Here is a 25745-nt window from a genome sequence, read left to right on the forward strand (position 1 = left end):
AGCTCAATGAAACTCCCTCTGGCACAGCAGAGTTCTGAGTGGGTCTGGGGAAGCCATGAGCCAACAGAGAAACAGGCAAGCCCAGCCAGTTGGCATTTAGTACCTGGATAAGCAATTCTCTGCTCAGTTTTCTGAGCTGCCAGGCTGAAGAGGATCATGTTTCTTCCAATCCCAGGGTTGTTTTCCTCATCTCAGGACGGAAGTGGGGTGGAGGCTGGGGGCGGGGCCAAGGCTGGTGGTGTATAACCAGCCAGAGCCCTGGAGAGAGGATAAAGTCCTAGTCCTGCTCTGTGTAGGTCCTCTCAGAGCAAGAAAACCAGCAGCATGGCCATGATCTTGGGTTACTGGGACATCAGAGGGGTGAGCAAGGGTTCTACCTTGGGTGAACCAGGTCTCAGGGTGGGTGGGATGGTGCAGCAAGGCAGGGAAAGGCTAGTAAGGGGGACCAGTTATACCACAAGTATCCTTTAAGGACCTGCTGGAGCTGGACCCATCTCATGCTTCTGTAGGAGTGAGTGTGTGTGTGTGTGTTTGTGTGCATAAGGGGGGCAGCTGGCTTGTGTATCTGGGGGATTACCTGCAGCAGAGGATTCAATCAGAATCCTCTCCTCCCCCCAACCAAATCTCTGATGTCTGTCCCTGCATCCTCCCAGCTGGCGCACACCGCCCGCCTGCTCCTGGAATACACAGACTCAAAGTATGAGGAGAAGAAGTACAGCATGGGCGACGGTAATCATGTGCTCTGGTCCTCACTGCTTCCCACATCATGCTGTTTTGTACAAAGCACCCCATTCCCTGGCCACCTGTTCCCTCCCCTTCTCTAAGCCCCGTTGAGGGTGCAGCTTGGTTTCCAAAGCAGAATCTGAGAGGGGATGTCTGGGGCCCCAAACAGTAGCTGGAAGTTCCCCCTTAGGACTTGTTTTACCCCTGAGTGAAACTTCATCCTGTGATTACAAACTTTGTAAATGTTCTTTTCCCCTAAAGTACAATGTGCGACCTGCTTTCCCCTAAAGTACAATGTGCGACCTCAGATTCCAGTGGGTCTTGCCTGAACTGGTTTGTTGGTTTTCCTGAGAGCAGAATTTTGACTTAGGGGAGGTTTGTTTTCCTTCGTCTTTTCCACCACAGCTCCCGACTATGACAGAAGCCAGTGGCTGAATGAAAAATTCAAGCTGGGCCTGGACTTTCCCAATGTAGGTGCGGGGCTGGGGTGATGTGGGCAAAGAGAGGGTGTCTGTCTCCTCCACCTCCTGTCCCTGCTCAGGGGCTTTGGGACCAGTGCCTTCTGCGCAGCCCTCAGCTGCCTGGCTCTCTGCACTGCCTTCCATGACGCTCTTGGTCCAGCTCTTTCACTACTGGACACATGAATATTTGGTACCTGGTGTGGGCCTGTGAGAGCCAGATCTTCTCTCATCCCTTAAAGAAGTTGGGGGTGCAGGGATGCAGGAGGCCCACGCGACCTGCCTCTGATCCCTTTGCAGCTGCCCTACTTAATTGATGGGGCTCACAGGATCACCCAGAGCAATGCCATTGTTCGCTACATCGCCCGCAAGCACAACCTGTGTGAGTGGGGCTGGGTGTGTGCGGGGGGGCCAGTGGCTGGGTCCATAGGTGGGTCTGGGTGGTGAGCTGAGGGTGAGCTGTGCTGTGTGGCTGCAGGTGGGGAGACAGAGGAGCAGAAGATTCGCATAGACATTCTGGAGAACCAGGTCATGGACACCCGCATGCAATTGATCAGGCTGAGCTACAACTCTGACTTTGTGAGTCCCCTCCCGTGGCTGGACAGGGTTTATAAGGAGACTGGACTTTGTGTTTGCATCTGAATTCATTAGCGTTACTGACTCTTACAAGGTACCCTATCCACCATCAGTGTGACCCTCAGAACCCCAAATAGTGTCATCTGAAAACTGACAAGTTTCCTTTTTTCAAGAAGCCCCAAATTCCCGGTGTTAAATTCTCTTCCTAGTTTTACCTCGATCGCCCAACACTATCTCCTTGAAACCCCTGGCATTGGCGCTTTGCCACATAGGCAGCCAGACTGTCTCAGGGCCTCTTTCCTCTGCAACTCCTTATCACCCTCTCAGAGTCTCCCCATTTCATCACATACTCCACAATTGTCCCCCCATCTTGCTGTCATCCACCAGTAGAATTTGCTACTTTCACTGTCAAGTATTTTCGTTCTTTGATTATCCATGTAGTTCAGATTTATGTTGTTCTCACAGCTCCCCTGGGTGTGGCCCATGGAGGGGGGGACACTGTGGGGACAGATGCGGGGACAGATGCTGCTGCTCTGCCTCCCCTTGCTCACAGATGGGGGGCCCAGCAGGAGTCTCAGGAGCACAGTTAGGTGAAAGATGGCTGGGCCCTACCTGGCACAGTTGGGGTCCATGGCTGCTCACTGGACGCAACTGGGGGTCAGGAAGCCCCTGGGAGGTGCCTCTCTGCCCAGGGGTCTGTGTCTGAGGGGTGACAGCTGTTTCGTACCTCAGGAGAAACTGAAGCCTGATTACCTGAAAGGAATCCCTGACATGGTGAAGCAATACTCCCAGTTTCTGGGGAAGAGGACGTGGTTTACAGGGGACAAGGTAAAGGCAGGGGCTGTGGGTGACGGGGGGTCATTCTCCCCATATTCGTACATTCTCATCCTTTACTTTGTGCAGATCACCTATGTGGATTTCTTGGTTTATGACTTCCTTGATGGACTGCGTATATTCGAGCCCAAGTGCCTGGATGCGTTCCCAGCCCTGAAGGAATTCATGGCTCGATTTGAGGTGATTTCCCAGATTCTCCTGCGCTCGCACCTCTTCGTCCCGGTCTTTTCCTAGTCCTGGGCCCTAAGAAGAAACACTAGTGTTTTGTGAGGACTTGCTGCATGCCAGGATCTCTGCTCAGTATCTTACATGTTGTCATATTTAATCTTTACTTCATTCCTACAAGGTAGGAGAAATATCTCCTCTATATTGTAGATAAGCAATTGGAGGGAATAAGAATTCCTCAGCTCACAGAGCAGGATGGGCTGGGCTGGGTACCCTCAGTCTCTGACTTCCCTGGGCAGCCACAGTGGCTCTCCCTGTACTGGGCCAAAGAGATAAGCCTCAGGGCCTTTTCCAGGCTGGGTGCTCAGCTCCCTACAGCGGGTGAGGCAGCTGGCGGAGGACCGTGTGTGTGGCTGGAAGCAGGAAAGCTGAGGCCTGGTGGGGTTGACAGTAAGTAGAGACACAGACGCTGTTCACTGTCCCTCTCCTGAGAGCTTTGCAGTGACCAACACCATATCTGGGGAAGCACTGAGTGTCCCTAGAGGGTACTTGGTGCTGGGAAATCCCAGGTAGAAGTATAAGTGCCCCAGGGGATGGATTTATTGGTCATTTCTTATTGATATGATTTCCTTTCCTTTCTTTTCTTCCAATTACTCGGATTCTATCTGAAGATGAGGTATATGCACTGATCTGATCTTCTCCTGGGGAGAAGGCCCTGGGACAGGCACAGTGGGGGATGCACAGGTGACCCCACCTGGAGCCCACCCTCCTGTGCTAGTGCAGTTGGAGAATTTCAGGGATTGTGGGTGTGTAGGACCAACTGGGTGCTGGAGGAGCAGGGCCTCAACTCACTTCACATGTCCTGTGGATTTTAACTTTTAGTGTTGTGCAGAGAAAAAAAGTCTACCTTGTTACAAATTCAGATTCTTGTTGCTAACGGTTTGGGCGACAGCCTTATTTCTTTCTCCTTCCATCAAAATACCTGCTTTCCCAGCAAGACTTACCAGATCTGGTGCTGGCCCAGGCAGATCCTCTGGGGATTTTCTAAGTTTGGGGACCATTGAGGCAGGGAGGGAGGCAGGAGAGCTGTGGCCTCTGCCTGCAGCTGGTGTCTGGCACTTTGGGTAGGAAGGGCTCAGGTTTTGAATCCTTTAGAACATGGTCTCTCTCTCTCTCTCTCTCTCTCTCTCACCTCCTGACCCCACTTTCCCTCTCTTGGACAATGTTTTCCAAACACACTTGAGTTTCTGCCAAGTTGGCTGAGCAGGACTGGGCAGGAGGTCAGGTAGACTCAGAAAACAAGTCTTAGACATTCTCTTCTCAGAGGAACAATTAGCGCCTGGTTGCTGGCTTCCTCTCCACTTCCTCCCTATCAGCTTCCCTCCCAGTTTTGCTGAGTCACTGGGTGAGATCTGGTCTCTTTTTCAAGCTTCAGGGGCATAATCTGAACCCCTTGCTTTGCCCTGGGTTGCACTGAGTAGACTCTGAAAAGCCAGGAGCCTCTCTTTGAGAAAGGAAACATTTATGAGGTACGGAGCCCACACACCTGTGAAGAGGGGTAGGGGAGAGCAGCAGAAAGGACCCAGAATTGGGGAGAGCCAGATGCATGCCAGCCCTGCCCACTCACTAGCTGTGTGAGCTGAGGAAGCTGCTGCACCTGTTTGTGCCTCAGTTTCCCTGTTTACAAATGGTGATAGTAAAACCTATCAGTAGATTAGTTGGTGGATTCAGTAGATTAGTAGATTAGCTGGTAGAGTAATAGATTAGTTGGTGGATTCTAAACTGATGTCATGATCTCTGGTGGATTTAAAGCACTTAGCACAGTGCAGATTTTCCTTATAGGCTGAGTCTCACAGAGATATCACATAGTTACTGCTAATGAAGCATTAGTTCATAGATCTGGGGACCTCAAAAAGACTGTGTCGAACCCCAACCCTGGACCCCACAAGGAAGGATTGTACCTGGGCCTAAAACCCAGTGCTTCTTTAGTCATCTATTCTGTGTAATGGGGCTGCAGACCCTAACCTGGCCCTCTCTCCACCCTCAGGCCCTGCCAAAGATGGCCGCCTACATGAAGTCCAGCCGTTACCTGCCTCGCCCTATGTTTTCCAAGATGGCCGTGTGGGGCAACAAATAGGCCCTGTAGGGCCAGGGCTGTGAGTGAGGAACCAGTCTGTTCTTGCGACAGAGCTGGGACTTCGCTGCACCCACAGTTCACTTGCCTTGTTCTTTTCTCATTTTATCTCCATCAGTAATTACTTGGCACCTTTACTTCCCCAGGCTCAGTTATCAATCCCTAGAAGGTCTACAGCACCCCCTTCTTCTTCAGCAAAGTCCACTTCATCATTATCCTTCCTACACCAAAGACCACCAGATATTCTCCTTTCAGTGGTTGCTTCTGTTCTGGGGAACCAGCTGGAGCCCTGCGGAGCTCAGTCCTGAGCTCAGTCCCTGAAGACCGGTGTTGGCCTCTGTACTGACCCTGCTCTCCCAGCGTGGAGCCCACCAGCCCTGCCTGATCCCCAGTAAAGCCTTAATCACACCTGCTCTGTCTTGTCTTATTCCTTCCAGGCCTCCTGGGCTCTGTAGCTTCCAAGGGGCTGATTGGGAAGCCTGGCAGTGCCTGGGGGCAGGGGCTGTGGCTGGTAGCAGGCAGCTGAGACTCTGTTCCTATCTGCCTCTGGGGCAGGGCTCTCTATGGGAGGGAGGCCCCTTCCTGGGCCTGTGTGTCCTCTTTATTAACTCTCCTCTGAGGGCCCGTGGCTCTGCACAGCTGTGTGTGTTAGTATGGGGGACCACAAGGGGAGTCCCCCACCCCAGGGGAGAGAACCAGGATTGTCCCCTCTGCAGTGAGTGACCTCATCACAGCTATGGGTGCCTCCATCCCTGCTCTTCCCTCAGGGATTTCCAGGCGCCTTTCCAGGCCACTGCACAGCTGTCAGGCAGGCCCTAGCTTCTTGGTTGCCCTCATTTTCCTGGGTGCCCTGGGAGGAATGTCCTTAGTTTTGCACATGAGAAAATATCTGTGCAGGTGTTCACTGATCTAATAGTCTGATGGGTCTAGAATTCTCGGATGAAGATCTCAGACACCTGATGGGATCACTCAGCTTCTAGAATCCAGCGTTGCTGGTGACAAGGTGATGGCGTCTGACTTGATCACTTTGCAGATGGACTTTTCCCCTAATCTTCAGATGGTTTCAGGTTCTTTCTGCCGTTCTGATGATCTGAATCCAAGGACTCTGTGGGAATCTAGGGCCGGATGTTTTCCCACTTCACTCCATTCATGAGCATGTCAGTCTCCACAAGGTTCTTCAGGCGCCATCCCTCGTTCTGCGTCCTCTGCAAGTGACTTTAAAGTTCTTTTTGTTTTAATTATTTTGTTTTGTATATTATACATTCTTTTTTTTAAAAAAAAATTTATTTATTCATACAAGCACTGTGTACAGTCAGAAGTGCGGGAGGGTGAGAGAATTCACCAGAGCCAGAGCGGGCAGCAGAGCAGGCAGAAGGACCGAAATACACTGCTGAGGGGAGCAGCGGGTGGCAGGAGAGATCTGCGCGCCATGCGGGACCCTCTTCTGGTGGCCGGGGAGTGGCCGGGGAACAGCTGGGAATCGAACCAGCGCCGCAGAGGCTGCGGGCAGCTTCGCAACCCAGCGCTCAACCGCTGCGCCACTGGGGAGGCCCTGCAAGTGACTTTAAATCTCACTGCAGAGTGGGCTGCTGAAGGGGAAATTTCTAGTAGATCAGGATCTCTCAAACCATGCTCCCCAGAAAGTTGCTGATGATTTGGGGTGATTTCAAAGTTCAGCTGGGAGTTGTTGTTATTGCAAATCATCAAATGCACCTTATCCCAAATGTATATATATCTCAATGATAAAAGGGCTAAGCATTTTATAACCAAATATATCCAATATGTTCTTTTTAGATATCAGAGAAGTTCTGAACACAGTAGGATATTATTATATACTAATACAAGCCAAATTAAGTGGATCAATAAGGGGCCTCCCCGGTGGCGCAGCAGTTGAGCGCTGGGTTGCGAAGCTGCCCGCGGCCTCTGCGGCGCCGGTTCGATCCCCGGCTGCTCCCCGGCCACCGGAGGAGGGTCCCACATGGCGCACAGACCTCTCCTGCCGCCCGCTGCTCCCCTCAGCAGTGTACTTCGGTCCTTCTGCCTGCTCTGCTCCCTGCTCTGGCTCTGGTGAATTCTCTCACCCTCCCATGCTTCTGACTGTACCCAGTGCATGTATAAACAAAACAAACAAACAAACAAATAAATAAATAAACATGCCTCTATTAAAAAAAAAATTAAAAAAAAAATAAGTGGATCAATAATTGTTCTTTAATTTTTGGAGTAACACAACTGTCATTCACTGCTGGTGAGGCAACCAATTTGGAATACCAGCAGCATCTACTAGAATTAAACATACATTTCCCCTCTGCCCTTGGGTTTCCACTGTATACTCAATAATGTTCAAGACACTAATTTGAAATAGTAATAGGTGACCACAACCAAATGTCTATCAATAGACAATGGGTGGCTTATTAATATAATTCCATTGGGTCTCCCTTGGTGGCGCAGTGGTTGAGTTCTGGGTTGCGAGGCTGCCCGCAGCCTCTGCAGCACCAGTTTGATCCCCGGCCACCCATGAGGTTCCCACACACACAAAAAAAATTCCATTGGTCGTATGACGGAATACTATGTAGCAAGGAATATTGAATGTGCCATTGCTACATGCAGCAAATGGGTGATTCTCACAGATACCATATTAACCAAAATCATGCAGAGACCAACAGTCCTTGCTGTATCATTCCATCTAAATGAAAGTCAACATGCAAGTGAACCCACTGCTTTGGAGGTCAGATAAGCGATGACCCTGTGTATGTTGGGTTATTCGCTGATTTTCCTTGAAAAGTGCTGCAAATGTTCTCTCTTGATCTGGGTGGGGATTATGCCGTTAAGAGTAGACACACGAAACCTATAGAGAGCACACCTAAGATATGAGCCTTTACTGCTTCTGATATATATGTCAGCAAAATTATACTATATGTTGTCTTGTGTATTATGTGATTTGTTCTTCACCATGTGTCTCTTTCCAGAGAACCACGATACAATGAGGAGGGATCTTTGTCTGTTCTGCCCACTGGTGCCACAGCTGTTTGTATTACAGTACAACAGCAGCTGGAACATACTGGGAGCTATGAATAGTGGTTAAGCAGATTACGTTCTACCTTAGGGAGTCACTGCAGCTCGTCTTTGGCTGTTAATTAGCCCGCCCCTTTTGTCAGTTTGATTGCTGCATACATCACATTTTTAAATCTGTTTTTGTCTTCACATTTGCTCTAAAATCTGACATATTGGCTTACTCATCATGTAATTCTCCTAAATATTAACGAGTGCCCAGCATTCCTTCCTGTAGATAAAGTGTTATTTGCCTGGCCATTCTATACTGTTGGCTTTTGCGTGGCTTTCTAACTTTTCACCTCTATTTACGGTACTATGATCATCTTTAAGCTAATGCTTTCTTCTATGTTTACTCCATTACGCAGGTAAATCCCCAAATAGACGTTAGAGGGTAAAGGGTAAACTATTTTACATCTTTTTAATAGGATTTTTTTATTCTTATGTAAGAGCAAATTAATTTGTGCTGCCACCTGGGAGGCATGTAACCTCGCTCTCCCCTCCCTGAGGCTCTTTGTGCTCCTAGTTGCAACTTACGCTAGCTTTATAGGTTCATAATAATAAAATAAGGTCTTTCCACCTTTACCTTTGGCTAACTGTTTATTTGTTATGCATATGTCCACCTGATGAATCTCTGTCTATGAAACTCCCAGAGAAAAGGGAGATTCTGCTGGAAAAGACCAGACTGGCTGAGATGTCTCCTAACAAGTCCAAGGAACTTTGGAGTCAAGATAGACTCTTGTCCCGCTGGTAAGTGCCATGATTATTGTCACCATAGGATAAGCGCTGCAAAGGGCAAATCACTGACTGCTGCATGTTTGGCCAATTCATGTACACGAATGTCTCTGGACCCTTGAATGTAGGTGAACAGTGGAAAGGAGCTGTTCTAGGTGACTCCTCACGGATGTCCTCGTCTGTGGACGTGGCAGTCACTAGGAGCTTATCAATTCACCTTGGGCCACCCAGGGAGGGGGTGAAACACAGAGAGGGCCAGACCTCCCCCTCTACAGCCTGAACCCACAGGGCCAGGCTGCCTAGCCCTCAGTACCTCCTCTGCCACCTCTCATTGTCTTGTGTCTGTTCTGCAGCCTGCTGTCTGCAGGGCCAGCCCCCAGGGCAATCTGGGTGCTCCCTGTAGACAGTGCCTCTGCCTGCTGGCTGCCATGGGAGTGGGGCTCTGGAGTCTTCCTGTCAGCTGGAGTGGCAGGAAGTATTTTCCAGTGGCAGCTTTTGACCCGTGTCACAGATCAGGTCTCCTTCATTTGCCGACTGACACTTTGGACACATCATCTTTCTCTGGGGTTGTCCTATGCATGGCAGGGTGTTTAGCTGCATCCCCAGCATCCTGTCCACTGGATTCCAGTAGCACTTCCATTGTGACAAAGTGTCTCCATACATTGCCATGGTCTGTGAAGGAACATCTCTCCTACTGAAGAAACAGATGGAAAGCAGGGGACTAGAATTGCAAAATAATAAAATAAAAATAAATCAGAGAGAAGTTGTCCCCTGGGAGGGATGGTGGTCATAACTGAGGTGTAGCAGCTTCAGCAGCACTAACAGAATCTGTAACGGAGGGTGTGGCCGGAGCAGGACCTGCAGCAGTCCAGAGGCTTCCTGGAGCTTCTCAGATGTTCTGGTCAACGAGCACCACCCCCCCCCCAACCCTGGAGCAATGGTAGTGGAGCTGATCAACTGTGGGGAACAGAAAGCCGATGAGGCATAGCATTATTGTCACAGAGCTTATTGCCCCATTCTTGAGAGTTACCATGATGCTGTCGCAAAGAAATTTCTTGAACTTAATCCAAATAATTCCAGTGCTCTGCTGAGCAAAGGGTATGTGAGTACCTTCCAAAGAAAAGAAAGATATGTTGCTGCTCTAGAAAATTTTACAGGATAGAAATGAGATATTACTCTTGCTGATTGCATTGTCTGGATTAAAAGGTGTAAAGAAGCTTAGAATGGAGAACAATATGAGGCAGACTAGTCACAAATCAAGCATGATGGGTGGAAAGACCATGCTCAAGTGTGGCTTCCACTTAGGAGCAAGAATGTTCAGAACAATGATGTAAACGTGGAATTCTCAGAAAAAGAGTTGATTGCTTTGATGAAACTTCTTTCTGGAGAGGATGGCAATTTGAAATAGAGACTTTATTCTATAAGAACAGAACACATTTAAGGTACTTGCAAGAAAGATTGAAATTAAAATGAAAAATGCCAGAGGCTGTGAGATGGGGCAAGCTGGAGGGGCGAGAGGGCCTGCCTAAGTGAAGCAGAGCATTGCAGACACAAAGAACCCATGTCATCATCTCATTAGACAAGAAATTGGGATAAACTGGTGGGTGAGATCAGAGGAGGAACAAAATGAGAACTTGCCGGGAAATGAGACTTTACACACGTAATTTTAGCTGATCTGTTCAAGCGATTCTGCTGAAGGGAATGTGCCACGAATAGATCATTTATGGAGTTTGATGGTCTAGCTCTGAGCACCAACTGGACTGATGTAGGTAAAAGGAAAGTTGACGATCCTCTTGATCATACTGAAGGAAAAAGTACTAAATAAGTTAATTTGTTATCATGTTATTGAACATATTCACCTAACACCCATTGTGTACTAACACTACAATCTTGAATTTTGAACACTGAGTATCTTTTTGAAAGTTTATGCCTTTTTATATCTTTGTTCTTAGAAATTATTTTTCAAGTGTCTAATCTGCTTAATAAAGAAAAAAGATTCTATCTTACCACTTTTATCCATAAGAATTTCAGATAGTCTGAAATGGAATGTGGTATCATTTGCTACCAGATTGGATTAGCTGCACCTAGGTATGGGAGAAATTGTTAATGTGGTATCTTGGGGAATTGCCTTACTGTTGATGCAGTATTCTGTTAAAAATTTATTAGACTTGGCAACTTGGGTGAGCATAGATTTTCAACCTGAGTTTAACACTGTTTACTTTTAAAAACTGGTTTTGAATGGAATTGTAAATACAATATTTGTATGAGGAAGAAAAGTACAACCCCTGTAGTTAAGGTAAGTGTTGTTTAAGTCCATTCTTATTTAAATGAATGTTATCTCCCTGTGTCCTGAGTGTCCTATTTCTCAGGGGTGGGGCCATATCAGCCCCCACTTCACTCTGCCTCTGGCCAAAGGACAAATTCCAATTCTAGCTCTGCTGAGAGTTTCACGGAGAGCAGGAAACCAGCACCATGGTCATGACCTTGGGTTACTAAGATATCTGAGGGGTGAGCTAAGTGTCTATCAGGGTTGGAGGGATGGAGACTGGTGGGAGGGATGCCACTTACTCAGAAGGGACAGACTGAGCCAGAAGTTTCTTTTGAAGGGCTTGCTGGTGTCTACCTTCCACCTGCTCTTGGAATACATAGACTCTCACTACGAGGAGATGTACACCATGGGCGACAGTAATGGCCTTGTTCTGACTGTGTCAACTTACACTGATTTGGTAACAAGCACCCAAGGTCATTGGAACTTATGGCTCCCTGTGATGCCCCCCCACCATATGCAAAAGGGACCTCCTAACCCTAAACCCCTTCAAGGGTGCAGCTTCACTTCCAAGGAAAAAGTGAGAGTGGATTGAACAAGAGTTGGGATGGGCTTTCTCAACTCTGAATAAGTCTTCCTCATGGAGGTTCCTGAGTTTATCAGAGCTCTTTCCCCCAAAACTGGTCTGTGAGATGGGGTTCAGACTCAGATCCTCCCATGCAGGGGGCCCAGACACTGATCTCTTTGCATTTACCTGGGAAACTGCAGCAAAAGTTAGGTCTCAAGAAGGCCTGTTTACCTGTGTTCTCTCCACCACAGCTCCTGACTATGACAGAAGCCAGTGGCTGAGTGAAAAATTTAAGCTGGGCCTGGACTTCCCCAATGTAGGTGCAGGGCTGGGGGTGATGTGGGCAACAAGAGGGTGCCTCTTCCATCTCCTGCTCCTGCACAGGGCCTTTGGGACCAGTACCTTCTGCTCAACCCTCAGCTTCCTGGCTCTCTGCACTGCCTTCCATGATGCTCTTGGTCCAGCTCTTTCACTATCGGACACATGAATATTTGGTACCGGTGTGGGCCAGGGGCTGTGAGAACCAGGTTATCTATCATTTTTGTTTGTTTGTTTTATTTTATTATTTTATTTTATTTTTATTTAATAGAGGCATGTTTATTTATTTATTTATTTGTTTGTTTGTTTGTTTGTTTTATACATGCACTAGGTACAGTCAGAAGCGCGGGAGGGTGAGAGAATTCACCAGAGCCAGAGCGGGGAGCAGAGCAGGCAGAAGGACCGAAGTACACTGCGGAGGGGAGCAGCGGGCGGCAGGAGAGGTCTGCACGCCATGTGGGACCCTCCTCCAGTGGCCCGGGAGCAGCCGGGGATCGAACCGGCGCCGCAGAGGCCGCGGGCAGCTTCGCAACCCAGCGCTCAACCGCTGTGCCACCGGGGAGGCCCTGTTTGTTTTATTTTTGATGTAAGAAAACTGCTCTGGTGATAGATAATGTTTTCAGATAATTAATTAATGATTTTGTAAACCTAATATTCAAGCTTCCATATTTTCTTCTTAGTACTTCTTTTTCTCCATACTTTCATCTTAAAGTTTGCTGAGGCCGAATTCATCTAATTCCTTATTCTAAAAATAGATATGTGAAAATTTTACTTTTGCATTTCAATTTGAAAGCATTTAGTTAATGTTTATTTTAATTTCCCTATTCTCAGATTTAAAATACTCTTTATGTCCTGGATTTCCTAGGCTATGCAGAAAATATGTTCATTAATACATTACCATGAGGAGACACTTTTTAATTTGTCTGTTGGTATTTATTTCAATATGTTATTTTGTATTCCTGGTTATTTTATGTAGAACTTCTGTGAATTTACTGGAGAGGTTGCAATGTTAGCAGTAGAAATGGAAGGAAGGTGGAATGCAGTCCAGAAGCCAGCCTGGAGGCAGGAACTCTGGACTGGATACAGGACACAAGAGATCTTGATGTCTTGTAAATCCCGAACCTGGAATCATTGGGACGGAATTTCTGGGAGGTCACCAGGGCTCAAGTCCCTCCCTTCAGACCAAGTTCCAGATTCCCTGCTCCCCACAGCTCTGGCAGCCTGGCACCCCCACTGCTCCCTCTGGTCAGACCCCTAGGCCTGTGCAACCTGCTTTGAGAGGCTGCTGTGCCAGGCTCCCCCTCTCTGCAGGATTGTCCTCTTCCTTCCCTCCCTCCTTCCTACACTTTACCCCTGCTCCTACCTTCCTTGCTTCTGTTTCCGCCCAAGGTTTATAACACCAAGAATGACAGATCCTTTATGGATCGTGACAAATGCAACTGTTTAGCAGGCCAGCTCTGGGTTTGTGAGTCTGCCATTGCCCCATCTCCCTGTGGGCAAACTCCTTGGGAATCTAGTTTGACCCCAGAGGTTGCATCCTGAGCCTGAGCCCAGAACTGGAGTCCAAGGACTGGCAGGTCTGATGGGGATGAGTGTGTGGATGTGGGGTAGGGTGGAAGTGGACCCAGGGACAAAGCTTGTTGGCCTCCAATGACACACTCTCCCAGTTCTCGGTTTAGAGATGTGCAGGGATTATTTCAAGTCTTTGTATCTTTCTCAAAACTCTTCTACATTATAGTGGTTTGAAACAGTATGGAACACTGGCTGCATACCTTGTCATTCTAATAAAATGCTACTAATTTAAACTGATTTCTATAGTGCACCAGCCTTGCTCTTAACTTGTAAACCCATTTTATTATCCAAGTTCCGCTCATCAATTTTCATATATCACCAAATTGTGTAATATCCTTTAACTTAGGAAAATGAGCATTGGCCAAACTATGTCTGAGTCTCTTAAGTTGAAATAGGTTTCTGCATTCACAGTAGACAGTTGGCAGGTAGGACCCTGTGCTTGTGGAATTTGTACCCGGGGCACAGATGACACATGCCTTCAAAGGCCACCTGAGCTACCATCTCATACCCAAACTAACAGCGGGATCAGGAGCCAGGGTCAGGGCTCAAAATCCACAAATCTGAGGGTCTCCACCCTAAGGGTCTGCAGGGCCTGGCTGTGCCCCTGTCCTGTGGGCGTCTGGGTGCCACCCCACTTTGCCACCCAGTGCGGTGACATGGGCATCTGGCCCCTCTGAGTTCGGCCCTCCCCCTGAGGCACTTTCCCTGAGACCTCCAGCTTCTAGTCTCTGTCCCTGTCAGTGGGAGGACCATGTTGCTGGGGGCCAGCCTGGGGTGCAGCTCCATGCCCTGCCTGGGGCTGGGACCAGCTCAGGAAGGAGTCACCAGCTAGGCTGTAACTTCGTTTGCTCTTCTCTCTCTTAGCTTGCTAAGGGCGGGGTCCTCTGCAGTTTGTTAAAAGACCACACAGACCACAACTCCTTGCCCTGGTGGGTCAACCCCCTCCCACTGACAGGCTGTGCTGGTAGATAGGAGGCTGGACAGATCATATAGACCTGGAAGAACTTCCTGACCACTGAAATGGTGTGACTGGGAAGGGCCAGATTAAACACTGGATTTGAAGGCCACTATATTTCTATTAATCCTGCAGCTCAAGCCTCCCAGAGACTGCAGGGCCAAGTTGAGCAATACTTGGAGGGGAGGGAAAAGGAGAGAGGCTTGAACTTTTGATGACGCTGCCTTGTCTCCCAGGTGCTAAGACAAACTCTTTTGGACCTAGCAGAGGCCTGAAAGGTGGGGCGTAGCCCCAAAGAGGGTGGAGGGAAATTAGCTCAATGCAGGCACTTAGCCTCTGGCTCCTGATCCCCAAGGATTACTGACTGCCCTTGGTCTAAACCCAGCCAGATCAAGGGTTGCACCGCCTCAGAGGGCCTGCTTCTGGGGAGCAGCGGGGGCCCTAGAGGGCGTTGTGGTGCAGACGGGGCGTGGCAGGGCTGAGGGGGCGGGACGCCACTCCTGCTGCGTCCTCCCTGTGTCCAAGGGTAAGTCACAAGTCCTGCAGAGCACAGCCCCGGCGCCGCCGCAGAACCCAGAAACCTGCACCATGGCTATGACTTTCGGATACTGGGACATCCGTGGGGTGAGTGAGGGATCCGCCCGGTGGGTGAGAGGGAGGCGAGAGGGTGCCGGAAAGCCAGACAGAGGGACCTGTGTTACCAGAAGGTTCCTCTCCAGGGCTTGTTGGTGCCCAGCCTCACCTGGTGTGCAGCTTCTCTGGTTGGGTGTGTGCGCGGGCAGAGAGGAGAAAGTTTGAAGCTGCGACTGTAGATTACTTAGAGATTTTGTTGGAACCCCCACCCCCCACGGGCCTGACGTCTGTCCCTGCATCCTCCCAGCTGGCGCACGCCATCCGCATGCTGCTGGAATACACAGACTCAAAGTATGTGGAAAAGAAGTACAGCATGGGCGACGGTAATGGCTCCCTGGTCTTGTCTGACTTCTGCCCTGTGCATGTTGATTTGGTGCCTGGCCACCTGCTGCCTCCCCTTCCCTCTGGGAGGTTGTGGCTTGGCTTCCAAGGCAGACAGGAAAAGGATTTCAGGGTCCCCAGAATGATCTTTAGGTGGGTTGCTCATTGGTCTTTGCCTCTACCCTGAAGAAACCTTCTGATGAAGCTCAGGCTTCCCATGCAGCCCCTCCCATGTTACCGATCTGATCTTGTATTACGTGCAAGGCACGGAACTGGCACAGTGGGGCATGTAGGTGACTGCCCTGGAGTCCACCGTGCAGCAGGAGAATTACTGGAACCACCTGACGCTGGTCCCTTTGCAGTTTCCTGGGAACAAAGTTGGGCCTCAGGGAGGGCTGTTTACCTGTGTTCTCTGCACCGCAGCTCCTGACTATGACAGAAGCCAGTGGCTGAATGAAAAATTCAAGCTGGGCCTGGACTTCCCCAATGTAGGTGCAGGACTGGGGGTGATGTGGCAATGAGAGGGTGTCTCCTCCATCTTCTCTCCAGCTCAGAGACTTTGGGACCAGTGCCTTCTGCTCAGCCCTCAGCTTCCTGGCTCTCTGTGCTGCCTTCCGTGTTGCTTATATTCTAGCTCATTCACACACTGGACACTTGATTATTTGGTCCCTACTGCAGGCCTGGGGCTGTGAGAGCCAGGTTTCCTGACTGCTCTTGCTACTGAGAGGATGCAGGACTGCTGGAGGCCCAAACACGACCTACCCCTATTTCATTTGCAGCTGCCCTACTTAATTGATGGGGCTCAGAAGCTCACCCAGAGCAACGCCATCCTTCGCTACATCGCCCGCAAGCACAACCTGTGTGAGTGAGGCTGGTGGGGTAGAGGTGGGGTTAGGAGGCTGTGTTTATAGGTGGGTCTGGGTGGGATGTCGAGGTTGAGTCTGTATATGGCTGTAGGTGGCGAGACAGAGGAGGAGAAGATTCGCATGGATATTTTGGAGAACCAGGCCATGGACACCCTTATCCAGATGGCCAGGGTCTGCTACAACCCTGAGTTTGTGAGTCAGGGGTGGATAATTTCTGATTTGAGCCAGGACTGTTGTGTCCCATCTACACTGGTCCTGTTTGCATCTCAACTCCTTGGAGCTCTGCATCCTTGAAGACGTTTTCTAGTCCATCTGCAGCGTGACCCCCAAACCCCAAGTGTGTCAAATGAAAACTCTACTGATCAATTCCTGTCATTCATAGGGGAGAATTCAACATTGGGAATCCGGTTGCTAGCAGGGAGTCAGCCCAGCACTGTGTTAGAACCCATTGTCTCCTTGGGTGTGCACATGTGGGTTCAGGGTGTGTCCCTGGGGTGCCTCTGCCTTCCATTCCCTTCCCCTCTCCAGTTTAGTCAAGTCTGCTCTTCACTCACTCATGTTTGGAACTTTACACTTCTCCTGTGTCCTTCATGTGTTGTTTCTGCCTGATGTAGCCCCCAACTCTGCCAGGTTCTCACCGCTTTCCCAGATGGGTGAATGGTTGTTGGGGCCTCCCTGGGCACAGTCAGGGTCCACAGCTGCTCACCTGTGGGGTGACAACTATTTTGTGTCTCAGGAGAAAATGAAACCTGATTACCTGAAAGGACTCCCTGATACGGTGAAGCAGTACTCCCAGTTTCTGGGGAAAAGGCCTTGGTTTGCAGGAGACAAGGTAATGGAGGGGTTCTTTTGGGAGGGGGTTGTGATTCTTCCAGGGGTCAGTTTTGCTGCCATCCCTCCCTCTCCTTCCGCAGATCACCTATGTGGATTTTGTGGCTTATGACATTCTTGACAAACTTCGTATATTTGAGCCCAAGTGTATGGATGCATTCCCGAACCTGAAGGAATTCCTGGCTCGCTTTGAGGTGATTCCTTTGATCCTCCTTAATGTTCTTCCCTCTTTTCCTGATGTCTTTCTAGTCCAGGATCTAAAATGAAGAAAACCTGTTTTCATTGAGGACTTTGCTGGGAGTTTTCTATGCCATGGCATGGTTTAAGATAAGCACCTCACATATGTTGCGTTATTTTTAATCTTTACAATGTTTCTACACATTAGAATGATTTTCATCTGCTCCTTCAAGATAAGGACACCCAGGTTGGAGGGATAAGAATTCCTCAGCTCGCAGAGCAGGATGGGCTTGGCTGGCCTCCCTCAGCCTCTGGCTTCCCTGGGCAGTGGCAGTGGCTTTCCCTGTCCTGGGCCTAAGAAAAAAGCCTCAGGGCCTTTTCCAGGCTGGGTGCTCAGCTCCCCACAGTGGGGTGAGGCAGCTGGCAGAGGAGCACGTGTGTGGCTGGCAGCAGTAGAGCTGAGGCCTGGTGGGGGTTCACAATAAGTAGCAGAGATACAGACACTATTCACTGTTCCTCTCCTGAGAGCTTTGCTGTAATTGTACCCCTGTCCGGGAACACTGAGGGTCGCAGGAATGTCCAACCCCCACCATGGGATGTGAGTACATATGTGGGAGCCCCTGGGAGAAGGATCATCAGATGTCTTCTTGTTGGAGCAATTTCCTTCTCTCCCTGTTTCTTTTCTCTCCCCCTCCAATTACCCAGCTTCTCTCTTGAAATGAGGAGTATATACATTTTACGTCATGTTACTGATCTGATCTTCTACTACGTGGAAGGCATGGATCTGGCACAGTGGGGCCTGTAGGTGACTGCCCTGGAGCCCACCGTGCAGCTGGAAAATTACTGGAACCACAATGAGGGGGTTGGGTGTAGAGGAACACACCTGGACTTACCTCCCAGATCGCCCTGAGTCAATTCTTTGCAAGATACCCTATCAACTATAACTGATTTCAGAATTAGAGCCATAAGATTTTTGACCCTATAATCTGATTGCCTTCCACTCCCATCAAGAGATCTGCTTTCTCAACAAGTTCTCACCATTTCTGGTTGAAGCTGGCTGATCGCCTTATGGTTATGTAAGAGCTGACGACTGAGAGCAGGGAGGGCGGTGGAAAGCTTGTCTGTAGCCTGTAGCTGGTGCAGGCTTGTATCTTTGAAAAGGCAATTGCAGAAACTTGAATCTGTTGTCCAAACACACCTGAATCTCTGCTCAGTTGGCTGCAGCAGGACTGAGCAGGACATAGACTCAGGGTCCAGGTCAAGTCTTGCACTGTCTCCTCTCAGGGGGATAGTAGCTCTGGGCTGCTGGCTTTCCTGCTCCACATGCTCCTGTCAGCTTCTCTTCTGGTTTTGCTGAGTCACTGGGTGAGATCTGGCTTCTTTAAGTTTCAGGGACACAGTCTGAAACTTGTTCTGCTTGGGGGCCCTATTGTGGGTACCTCTGGGGAGCCCAAAGGTCTTGCAGCTTCTGTTTGATCTGACCTTCGGTTTTCCACTCTCAGGCCCTGCCGAAGATCTCCGCCTACATGAAGTCCAGCCGCTACCTCCCACGCCCACTGTTTCTAAAGATTGCTGTGTGGGGCAACAAATAGGCCATCAAGTCTATTTCAAGGTTGGAGCAAGTTGTTTTGTCATGCTAGGCAGGCATTGAGCCTGCCTAGCTTCACCAGATCCCCAGTAAAGCCTTAATCACATCTCCTCTGTCTTGTCTTATTCCCTCGGGGCCTCCCGGGCTCTGCAGCTTCCAAGGGTCTGACTAGGGCGCCTGGCAGTGCCTGGGGCAGGGGCTGTGGCTGGTAGCAGGCAGCTGAGACTGTTTTTGTCTGCCCCTCAGGCAGGGCTCTCTGTGGAAGGGAGGCCCCTTCCTGGGCCTGTGCATCTCCTGCATTAACCTTCCCTTGAGGGCCCTTGGCACTGCACAGCTGTGTGGGTTAGTATGACTCCCCCTGGAGTTAGTTAGACTCCCCCTGGTGTCCCCCACCCCAGGGGAGAGAACCAGGATTGTCCCCTCTGCAGTGAGTGACCTCATCACAGGTGTGGGTGCCTCCATCCCTGCTCTTCCCTCAGGGATTTCCAGGCGCCTTTCCAGGCCACTGCACAGCTGTCAGGCAGGCCCTAGCTTCTTGGTTGCCCTCATTTTCCTGGGTGCCCTGAGAGAAATGTCCTTAGTTTTGCACATGAGTAAATATCTGTGCAGGTGTTCACTGATCTAACAGTCTGGTGGGTCTTGAATTCTCGGATGAAGATCTCAGACACCTGATGGGATCACTCAGCTTCTAGAATTCAGCGTTGCTGGTGACAAGGTGATGGCGTCTGACTTGATCACTTTGCAGATGGACTTTTCCCCTAAACTTCAGATGGTTTCAGGTTCTTTCTGCCGTTCTGATGATCCAAATCCAAGGCCTCTGTGAGAATCTAGGGCTGGATGTTTTCCCACTTCACTCCATTCATGAGCATGTTAGTCTCCACAGGGTTCTTTAGGCACCATCCCTCCTTCTGTATCCTCTGCAAGTGACTTTATTTATTTATTTTAAAGATTTATTTATTTATTTATACAAGAACCGGGGTATAGACCAGATGTGTGGGAGGGTGAGAAGATTCACTGGAGACAGAGCGGGGAACAGAACAGGCAGACTGACGAAATATACTGCTGAAGGGAGCAACGGGCAAGACAGGAGAGGTCTGCTGCACCATGTGGGACCCTCGCAGGCTGGCTGGGGATCGAACCAGCGTTGCAGAGGCTGTGGACAGCCTCACGGCGCTGCGCTCAACTGCCTGTGCCACCAGGCGAGGCCCTGCAAGTGACTTTAAATCTCACTGTAGTGTGAGCTGCTGAAGGGGAAATTTCTAGTAGATCAGGATCTCAAACCATGCTCCCCAGAAAGTTGCTGATGATGTGGGCTTCCGACAAAGTTCAGTTGGGAGAAAATATTGCAAAATCATCAAACATTTTATTGAAAATTGATGCATCCCAAAATACAACTTAAAAAACACGACCACGCCTCAAACAAGTATTTCCCAAAACCAGCAGTAAGCATAGGAAAAGCATATAAATATCAAAATATTTAGATATCAAAGTAGTTATGAATACCTAGATTTTACTGCATACCAATATAGCTAAGCAAAAGGGATCAACAATTGTTTTTCAATTAATGGAGTATTAGCGCAGTCATTCATGCTGGCAGGGCAACCTTTAAAAAATATCATAGCTGGGCCTCCCCTGGTGGCGCAGCGGTTGAGCGCTGGGTTGCGAGGCTGCCCACAGCCTCTGCAGCACCAGTTCGATCCCCGGCCACCGGCGAGGGTCCCACAAAAAAAAAAAAAAAAAAATCATAGCTGTCTTTTCCATCTAAAATTGTTTATTTTGACATTTTTAATTTTTTAAAATTTTGGTAATGTTGGTATATAGTTCTGTACATGATTCGGATAAATTCACACCCTTCAGATATCCTCCACCATGGTCCATTGTGCCCCCTCCCCACCCAGCTACCTCCCCCCACCTTCCAGGACACTCAGTTCTTACAGTCAGATTTCTTGGGTTTGTTATTTGCTTTTTTTTTATCCTGATGCTTTGTTTTGTTTCTCTATATTCTACATATAAGTGAAGTCATCTGGTGTTTGTCTTTGTCCATTTTCACTTAGCATTATCCCATCCAGATCCATCCCTGTTGTGGGAGATGCCCTTAGGAGTACCAGCAGTATCTACTAGGCCTAAACTACATCCCCTCTGCCCTGGGGTTTCCACTACATGCTCAATAATGTTCAAAACAGCTTTATTTGAAATAGTACTAGCTGGAAACAACCAAATGTGGAAAGGAGCTATTTCTAGGTGACTCCTCACTGACGTCCTCGTCTGCGGACTTGGCAGTCACTAGGAGCTTATCAATTCACCTTTGGCCACCCGGGGAGGGGGTGAAACACAGAGAGGGCCAGATCTTCCCCTTTACAGCCTAAACCCACAGGGCCAGGCTGCCTGGCCCTCAGCACCTCCTCTGCCACCTCTCATTGTCTTGTCTCTGTTCTGCAGCCTGCTGCCTGCAGGGCCAGCCCCCAGGGCAATCCGGGTGTTCCCTGTAGACAGTGCCTCTGCCAGCTGGCTGCCAGGGCAGTGGGGCTCTGGAGTCTTCCTGCCAGCTGGAGTGGCAGGCAGTGTTTTAAGTGGCAACTTTAGACCCCTGTCACAGATCAGGTCTTCTTCATTGGCCAACTGACACTTTGGACTCATCAATCTTGCTCTGGGGTTGTCCTGTGCATGGCAGGGTGTTTAGCTGCATCCCCAGCATCCTGTCCACTGGATTCCAGTAGCACTTCCATTGTGACAATTAAAATGTCTCCAGAGATTGCCTGAGGGGAATAGCTCCCTCATTGAAGAAACTAATTCCATTCTATATATATACCACATCTTCTTGATCTAGTCATCTGTTTTTGGGCATTTAGGTTTTTTCCATATCTTAGCATTGTAAATAATGCTGCACTGAACACGGGAGTGCAGGTTTCCTTCCAAATTAGTGTTTTTGTGTCCTTTGGGTAGATCCCTAAGAGCAGAATTGCTGGATCATAGGGCAGCTGGGACTGGAGAATTCTCAAAAACACTAAAGGTTAAAACAAAACCAAAAACAAACAAACAAAAAAACCCACTAAGTCAGAAGGAAAAAGAAAAACATCAGATGGCCTCACTTATAAGGATATAGGAAACTGAACAAAGGAACAGGAAAAAGACAGAACTTTCAGGCAAACTATAGATTTGAGGCATCCAGCAGGGGGAGAGAGAGGGGCAAAAATGGGAGGGAAGAGCACAAGGGACTATGGTGATTGATCGTCACAGGTGCTGTGGTGGAGGGAGAATTATGGGAACTACACTTGAGGGGAGAAATCAAATATTGTAGAAAAATAAAGAGTGATGTAAGAAAATCAAATAATAAATAAAAAATTTCATCCTTGCCATATATCCACTAAGTGTTATAACATCTTTATCTCAGTGGTTCTCCCATGAGTCCAGAGTTGGCCGGGTTCTCACAGCTCCCCTGGGTGTGGCCCATGGATGGGGGGACACAGTGGGGACAGGTTTGGGGACAGATGATGCTGCTCTGCCTCTCACTTGCTCACAGATGGGGGACCCAGCAGGAGTCTCAGGAGCACAGTCGGGGTTCAGGCTGCTCATCTGTGGCAACTTGAGGGTCAGGAAGCCTCCTGGGCATGTGCCTCTCTGCCCAGGGATGTGTCTGAGGGGTGACAGCTGTTCTGTGCCTCAGGAGAAACTGAAGCTTGAGTTCCTGAAAGGACTCCCTGAGACGGTGAAGCAGTACTCCCAGTTTCTGGGGAAGAGGCCTTGGTTTGCAGGGGATGAGGTAGGGAGGGGCTCGTGGCAGGGCGGGGGTTGTCATTCCTCCAAGGGTCAGATTTGCTGCCATCCCTCCCTCTCCCTCTGCAGATCACCTGTGTGGGTTTCCTGGCTTGTGACATTCTTGACAAATTATGTTTGAGCCCGCGTGTCTGGATGTGTGCCCAGCCCTGAAGGAATTCATCCCTCTCTAAGTGGTGATTCCTCAGATCCTCCTTAGTACTGTCTCCTCTTCTCACCAATGCTTCCCTAGTCCTGGATATAAAAAAAAAGAAAACAACATTCATTGTTACAGGTAAGGGTACTCAGGTAGAGGCACAAGCAATTCCTCAGCTCACAGAGCAGGACGGCCTGGGCTGGATGCCTTCATCCTCTGGCTTTCCTGGGCAGCTGCAATGGCTCTCCCAGTCCTGGGCTCAAGAGAAAAGGCTCAGGACCTTTTCCAGGCTGGGTGCTCAGCTCCCCACAGTAGGGTGAGGCAGCTGGCAGAAGAGCGTGTGTGTGGCTGGCAGCAGGAGAGCTGAGGCCTGGTGGGGTTGACAGTAAGTGGCAGAGACACAGACGCTATTCACTGTTCCTCTCCTGAGAGCTTTGCTGTAATTGTATGCCTGTCCGGGAGCACCGAGAGAGTCCAGGAATGTCCAATCCCCCACCATGGGGTGAGAGGACATATGTGGGTGCCCCTGGGGGAAGGATTTATCAAATGTCTTCTTCTTGGATCAGCTTCCTTCTCTCTCCATCTTTTTCCTTCTTCCTCCAATGGCCAGATTCTGTCTGTAAGGTGAGGAGTGCATTTATTTCAACTCCTCTTCCCCAATCTGACCTACTCCTGGGGATGAGGCCCTGGGACAGGCACGGTGGAGGATCAGAGGGTGACCCTGCCCTGGTGACCACCTTCTTGGGCTAGTGCAGTTGGAGAGTTACAGGAACCAGGCTGTGGGACCAACTGGGAGCTGGACGAGCAAGCTGGACTCGCCTTACAGCTTATCTCTGGTCACCCTGTGGTGGGTCCTCAGAGAGACAAACTTCACTGTTCTGCATTATGAATTGGAGGCATTAGTCAAAAGACTCTTCCCTCTAAAATCTGCTTTTCTTCTACTCCCCATTTGAGATCTGTCTTCTCACAAGTTCCTATCACTTTGGTCCTGACCCTGGCTGATCCTCCTTGGTGATGACACAACAGTGGGGACCCCTGAGTCAGAGAGGGAGGCAGGAGAGCTGTGGCCTCTGCCTGCAGCTGGTTTCAGATACCTTGGGAAGAAAGGTCCCAGGAGGTGAATCCTTTAGGTCTATGGTCCCCTCTTTTCCCTCCCTCTATCTCTGAAGGTGGTGTCAATCATTCCTGAGCAGGAGAGAACATGAAGCAGGGTGGGGTCCAGTGAGATTGACCCCCTGAACTACCAGAACAAATTGCCCGTTGTTCTCCTAAAAGGAGTAGCTCTGGGCTGCTGGCTTCCTGCTCCACGTGCTTCCCTCAGCTCCCCTCCTGGTTTTGCTGAGTCATGGGGTGAGATCTGGTCTCTTTTGCAAAATGCAGGGCCATATTCTGAGCCCCTGGTTCTGCTGGGGCCCAGTTGTGGGCAACTTTGGGGAGCCAGACTCCTCCCTGTGAGAAGGGAGAGTGTTTGTGAGACTGGGAGACCAGGCCCTGTGAGATGAGTCTGGAGGAGAGCCGCAGAGGACCCCAGGATTGGGGAGAGCCCGGAGCATTCCAGCCCTGCCCACTCACTAGCTGTGAGAGCTGAGGAGGCTGCTGCACCTGTGTGCCTCAGTTTACCTTTCAATAATAGGTAAACTGATAACAGAACCTATCTTATAAGGTATTAGTGGATCTACCTATGTATTTTCTAGTGTATATAAACCCTCTAGCACAGTGTAGTCTCTCTTTGTGGTAACTTACAAAAAGTTATCACTAATTATAGCAAATTAAAGAATTAATTTACAGAAATGGGATCCCCAAAGGACTATCTCATGAGCCATAACTTGACCCAACAAGGAAGTGCCATATAGGGTCCTGGATCCTTATGTCTCACCGGCTGTGGAACCCGAAGGGGGCAGCAGACCATGAGATATGAGCTCCTTTTTTCCCTCCTCAGCGCCCACAGAAGCTCTCTGCCCACATGAAGTCCAGTCACCTCCTCCCTCTCCCTGTGCTTTTAAATCTTACCCTTTGGGGCAACAAATTGGCTCTTCAGGTCTGGAAATGGAGGAGGAGCCAGAGCTGTCTCTGATATCGGGGGTCCTGGAGAACATCTGGACCTCCCCATATTCTCAGATCCAGCTGTTTTGCTTTTTTTCTCCTTCTCTCTCTTCCGTCTCATAACTACCACATTGACCTTTCTCGCTTACAACCTCCTTTCCCCCAGGCCCTCCAAAGCCTCAGCTCCCCTCTTTTGTTCAGCAGTTTCTCTTTCCCCACCTTTTTCTTCCTGTGCTAGAGTCTGCGGGACTCACCTTCCCTTCAGCAACTGCCTCTGCCTCAGGGAGTCTGGTTAGCGCCTGAGCTGCAGAGTCAGTCCTGAGCTCCCATCCTGCCAGAAGCCAGTGCTGGCCTAGTGTTCAGGCCCTGGCTGGACTGAGGCGGGACTGTGTCAGCCATGGGGGGGGAGGGGGGGCTCTGGTTTCCTTCTGGGGTGGATTGCAGGGCTGGTGGGTAGGAGGACATGTGTGCTGTGTGCGGGAGGGCACAAGTAGATCTATCAGCTTCCTTGGTCTTTTCTGTATTTTGTGTTCTTCTCTTCTTCAGCACAGGGTGGGTCTTTTCTGTGCCCAAGGCCCTCCTTAATTCAGCAGCTCTGAGAGCTCTCCTGTAAGTGGCAATGTTCTCGCATGGTTCAGAGGGCTCTGGGCTGCTAGGGGAGGGGGCTGAGCAGTGCACTGTAGTGTGGGATTCTGGTGGGTTTCCTGGAGTCTTGCAGCTTGGTGTGCAATTAGAGAGCCTGGGTCACAAGCCTGTGCCTCGTTCATGAGGGAGACTGGAAGTGAGTGAATTAGGATTAAATTCTGCTGTAGATAACTAAAAAGTAACAGTGACTTAAATAGGGCAGATGCCTGTTTCTCATGTAAATAAAGACCTGGGTGCAGGCAGTGTTTCACCCACTGCTCCCGTCAGTAGTGTATTTCAGTAGATCCACCTGTTCTGCTCCCCGCTCTGTCTCTGGTGAATCCTCTCACTCCCCACACCTCTGGCCTATACTCCAGTTCTTTTATGTATAAATAAATAA

The 25745-nt window shown here is 49.5% G+C and overlaps 2 protein-coding genes and 1 pseudogene across 3 annotated transcripts; all 3 read left to right on the plus strand.

Annotated features, from left to right (window-relative positions):
• The first annotated feature begins 2 nt into the window (after positions 1-2).
• On the plus strand, positions 3-5370 carry LOC119237284 (glutathione S-transferase Mu 2-like). Of its 2 annotated transcripts, none has more exons than XM_054691015.1 (8): positions 3-75; positions 654-729; positions 1129-1193; positions 1482-1563; positions 1660-1760; positions 2490-2585; positions 2661-2771; positions 4804-5370. In XM_054691015.1, exons 1-8 carry the CDS (start codon positions 7-9, stop codon positions 4891-4893), a joined length of 690 nt encoding a protein of 229 aa, XP_054546990.1. In that variant the 5' UTR covers positions 3-6; the 3' UTR covers positions 4894-5370. The 2 variants fall into 2 exon arrangements, with proteins under 2 accessions (XP_054546990.1, XP_037357369.1); XM_037501472.2 differs by lacking the exon at positions 3-75 and adding an exon at positions 234-360 and having other exon boundaries at positions 4804-5362.
• A 4240-nt stretch (positions 5371-9610) lies between these two features.
• LOC119236898 (protein SGT1 homolog) lies at positions 9611-10657 on the plus strand (annotated as a pseudogene).
• A 4186-nt stretch (positions 10658-14843) lies between these two features.
• LOC119237287 (glutathione S-transferase Mu 1-like) lies at positions 14844-18901 on the plus strand. The gene is made up of 8 exons (XM_037501477.2): positions 14844-14976; positions 15233-15308; positions 15730-15794; positions 16086-16167; positions 16264-16364; positions 16909-17004; positions 17087-17197; positions 18683-18901. Exons 1-8 carry the CDS (start codon positions 14941-14943, stop codon positions 18770-18772), a joined length of 657 nt encoding a protein of 218 aa, XP_037357374.1. The 5' UTR covers positions 14844-14940; the 3' UTR covers positions 18773-18901.
• The last annotated feature ends 6844 nt before the right edge of the window (positions 18902-25745 follow it).

This window comes from Talpa occidentalis, unplaced genomic scaffold (genome assembly GCF_014898055.3).
Source record: "Talpa occidentalis isolate TD23 unplaced genomic scaffold, MPIMG_talOcc4v2.1 talOcc4.9, whole genome shotgun sequence".
Classification (NCBI taxonomy): domain Eukaryota; kingdom Metazoa; phylum Chordata; class Mammalia; order Eulipotyphla; family Talpidae; genus Talpa; species Talpa occidentalis.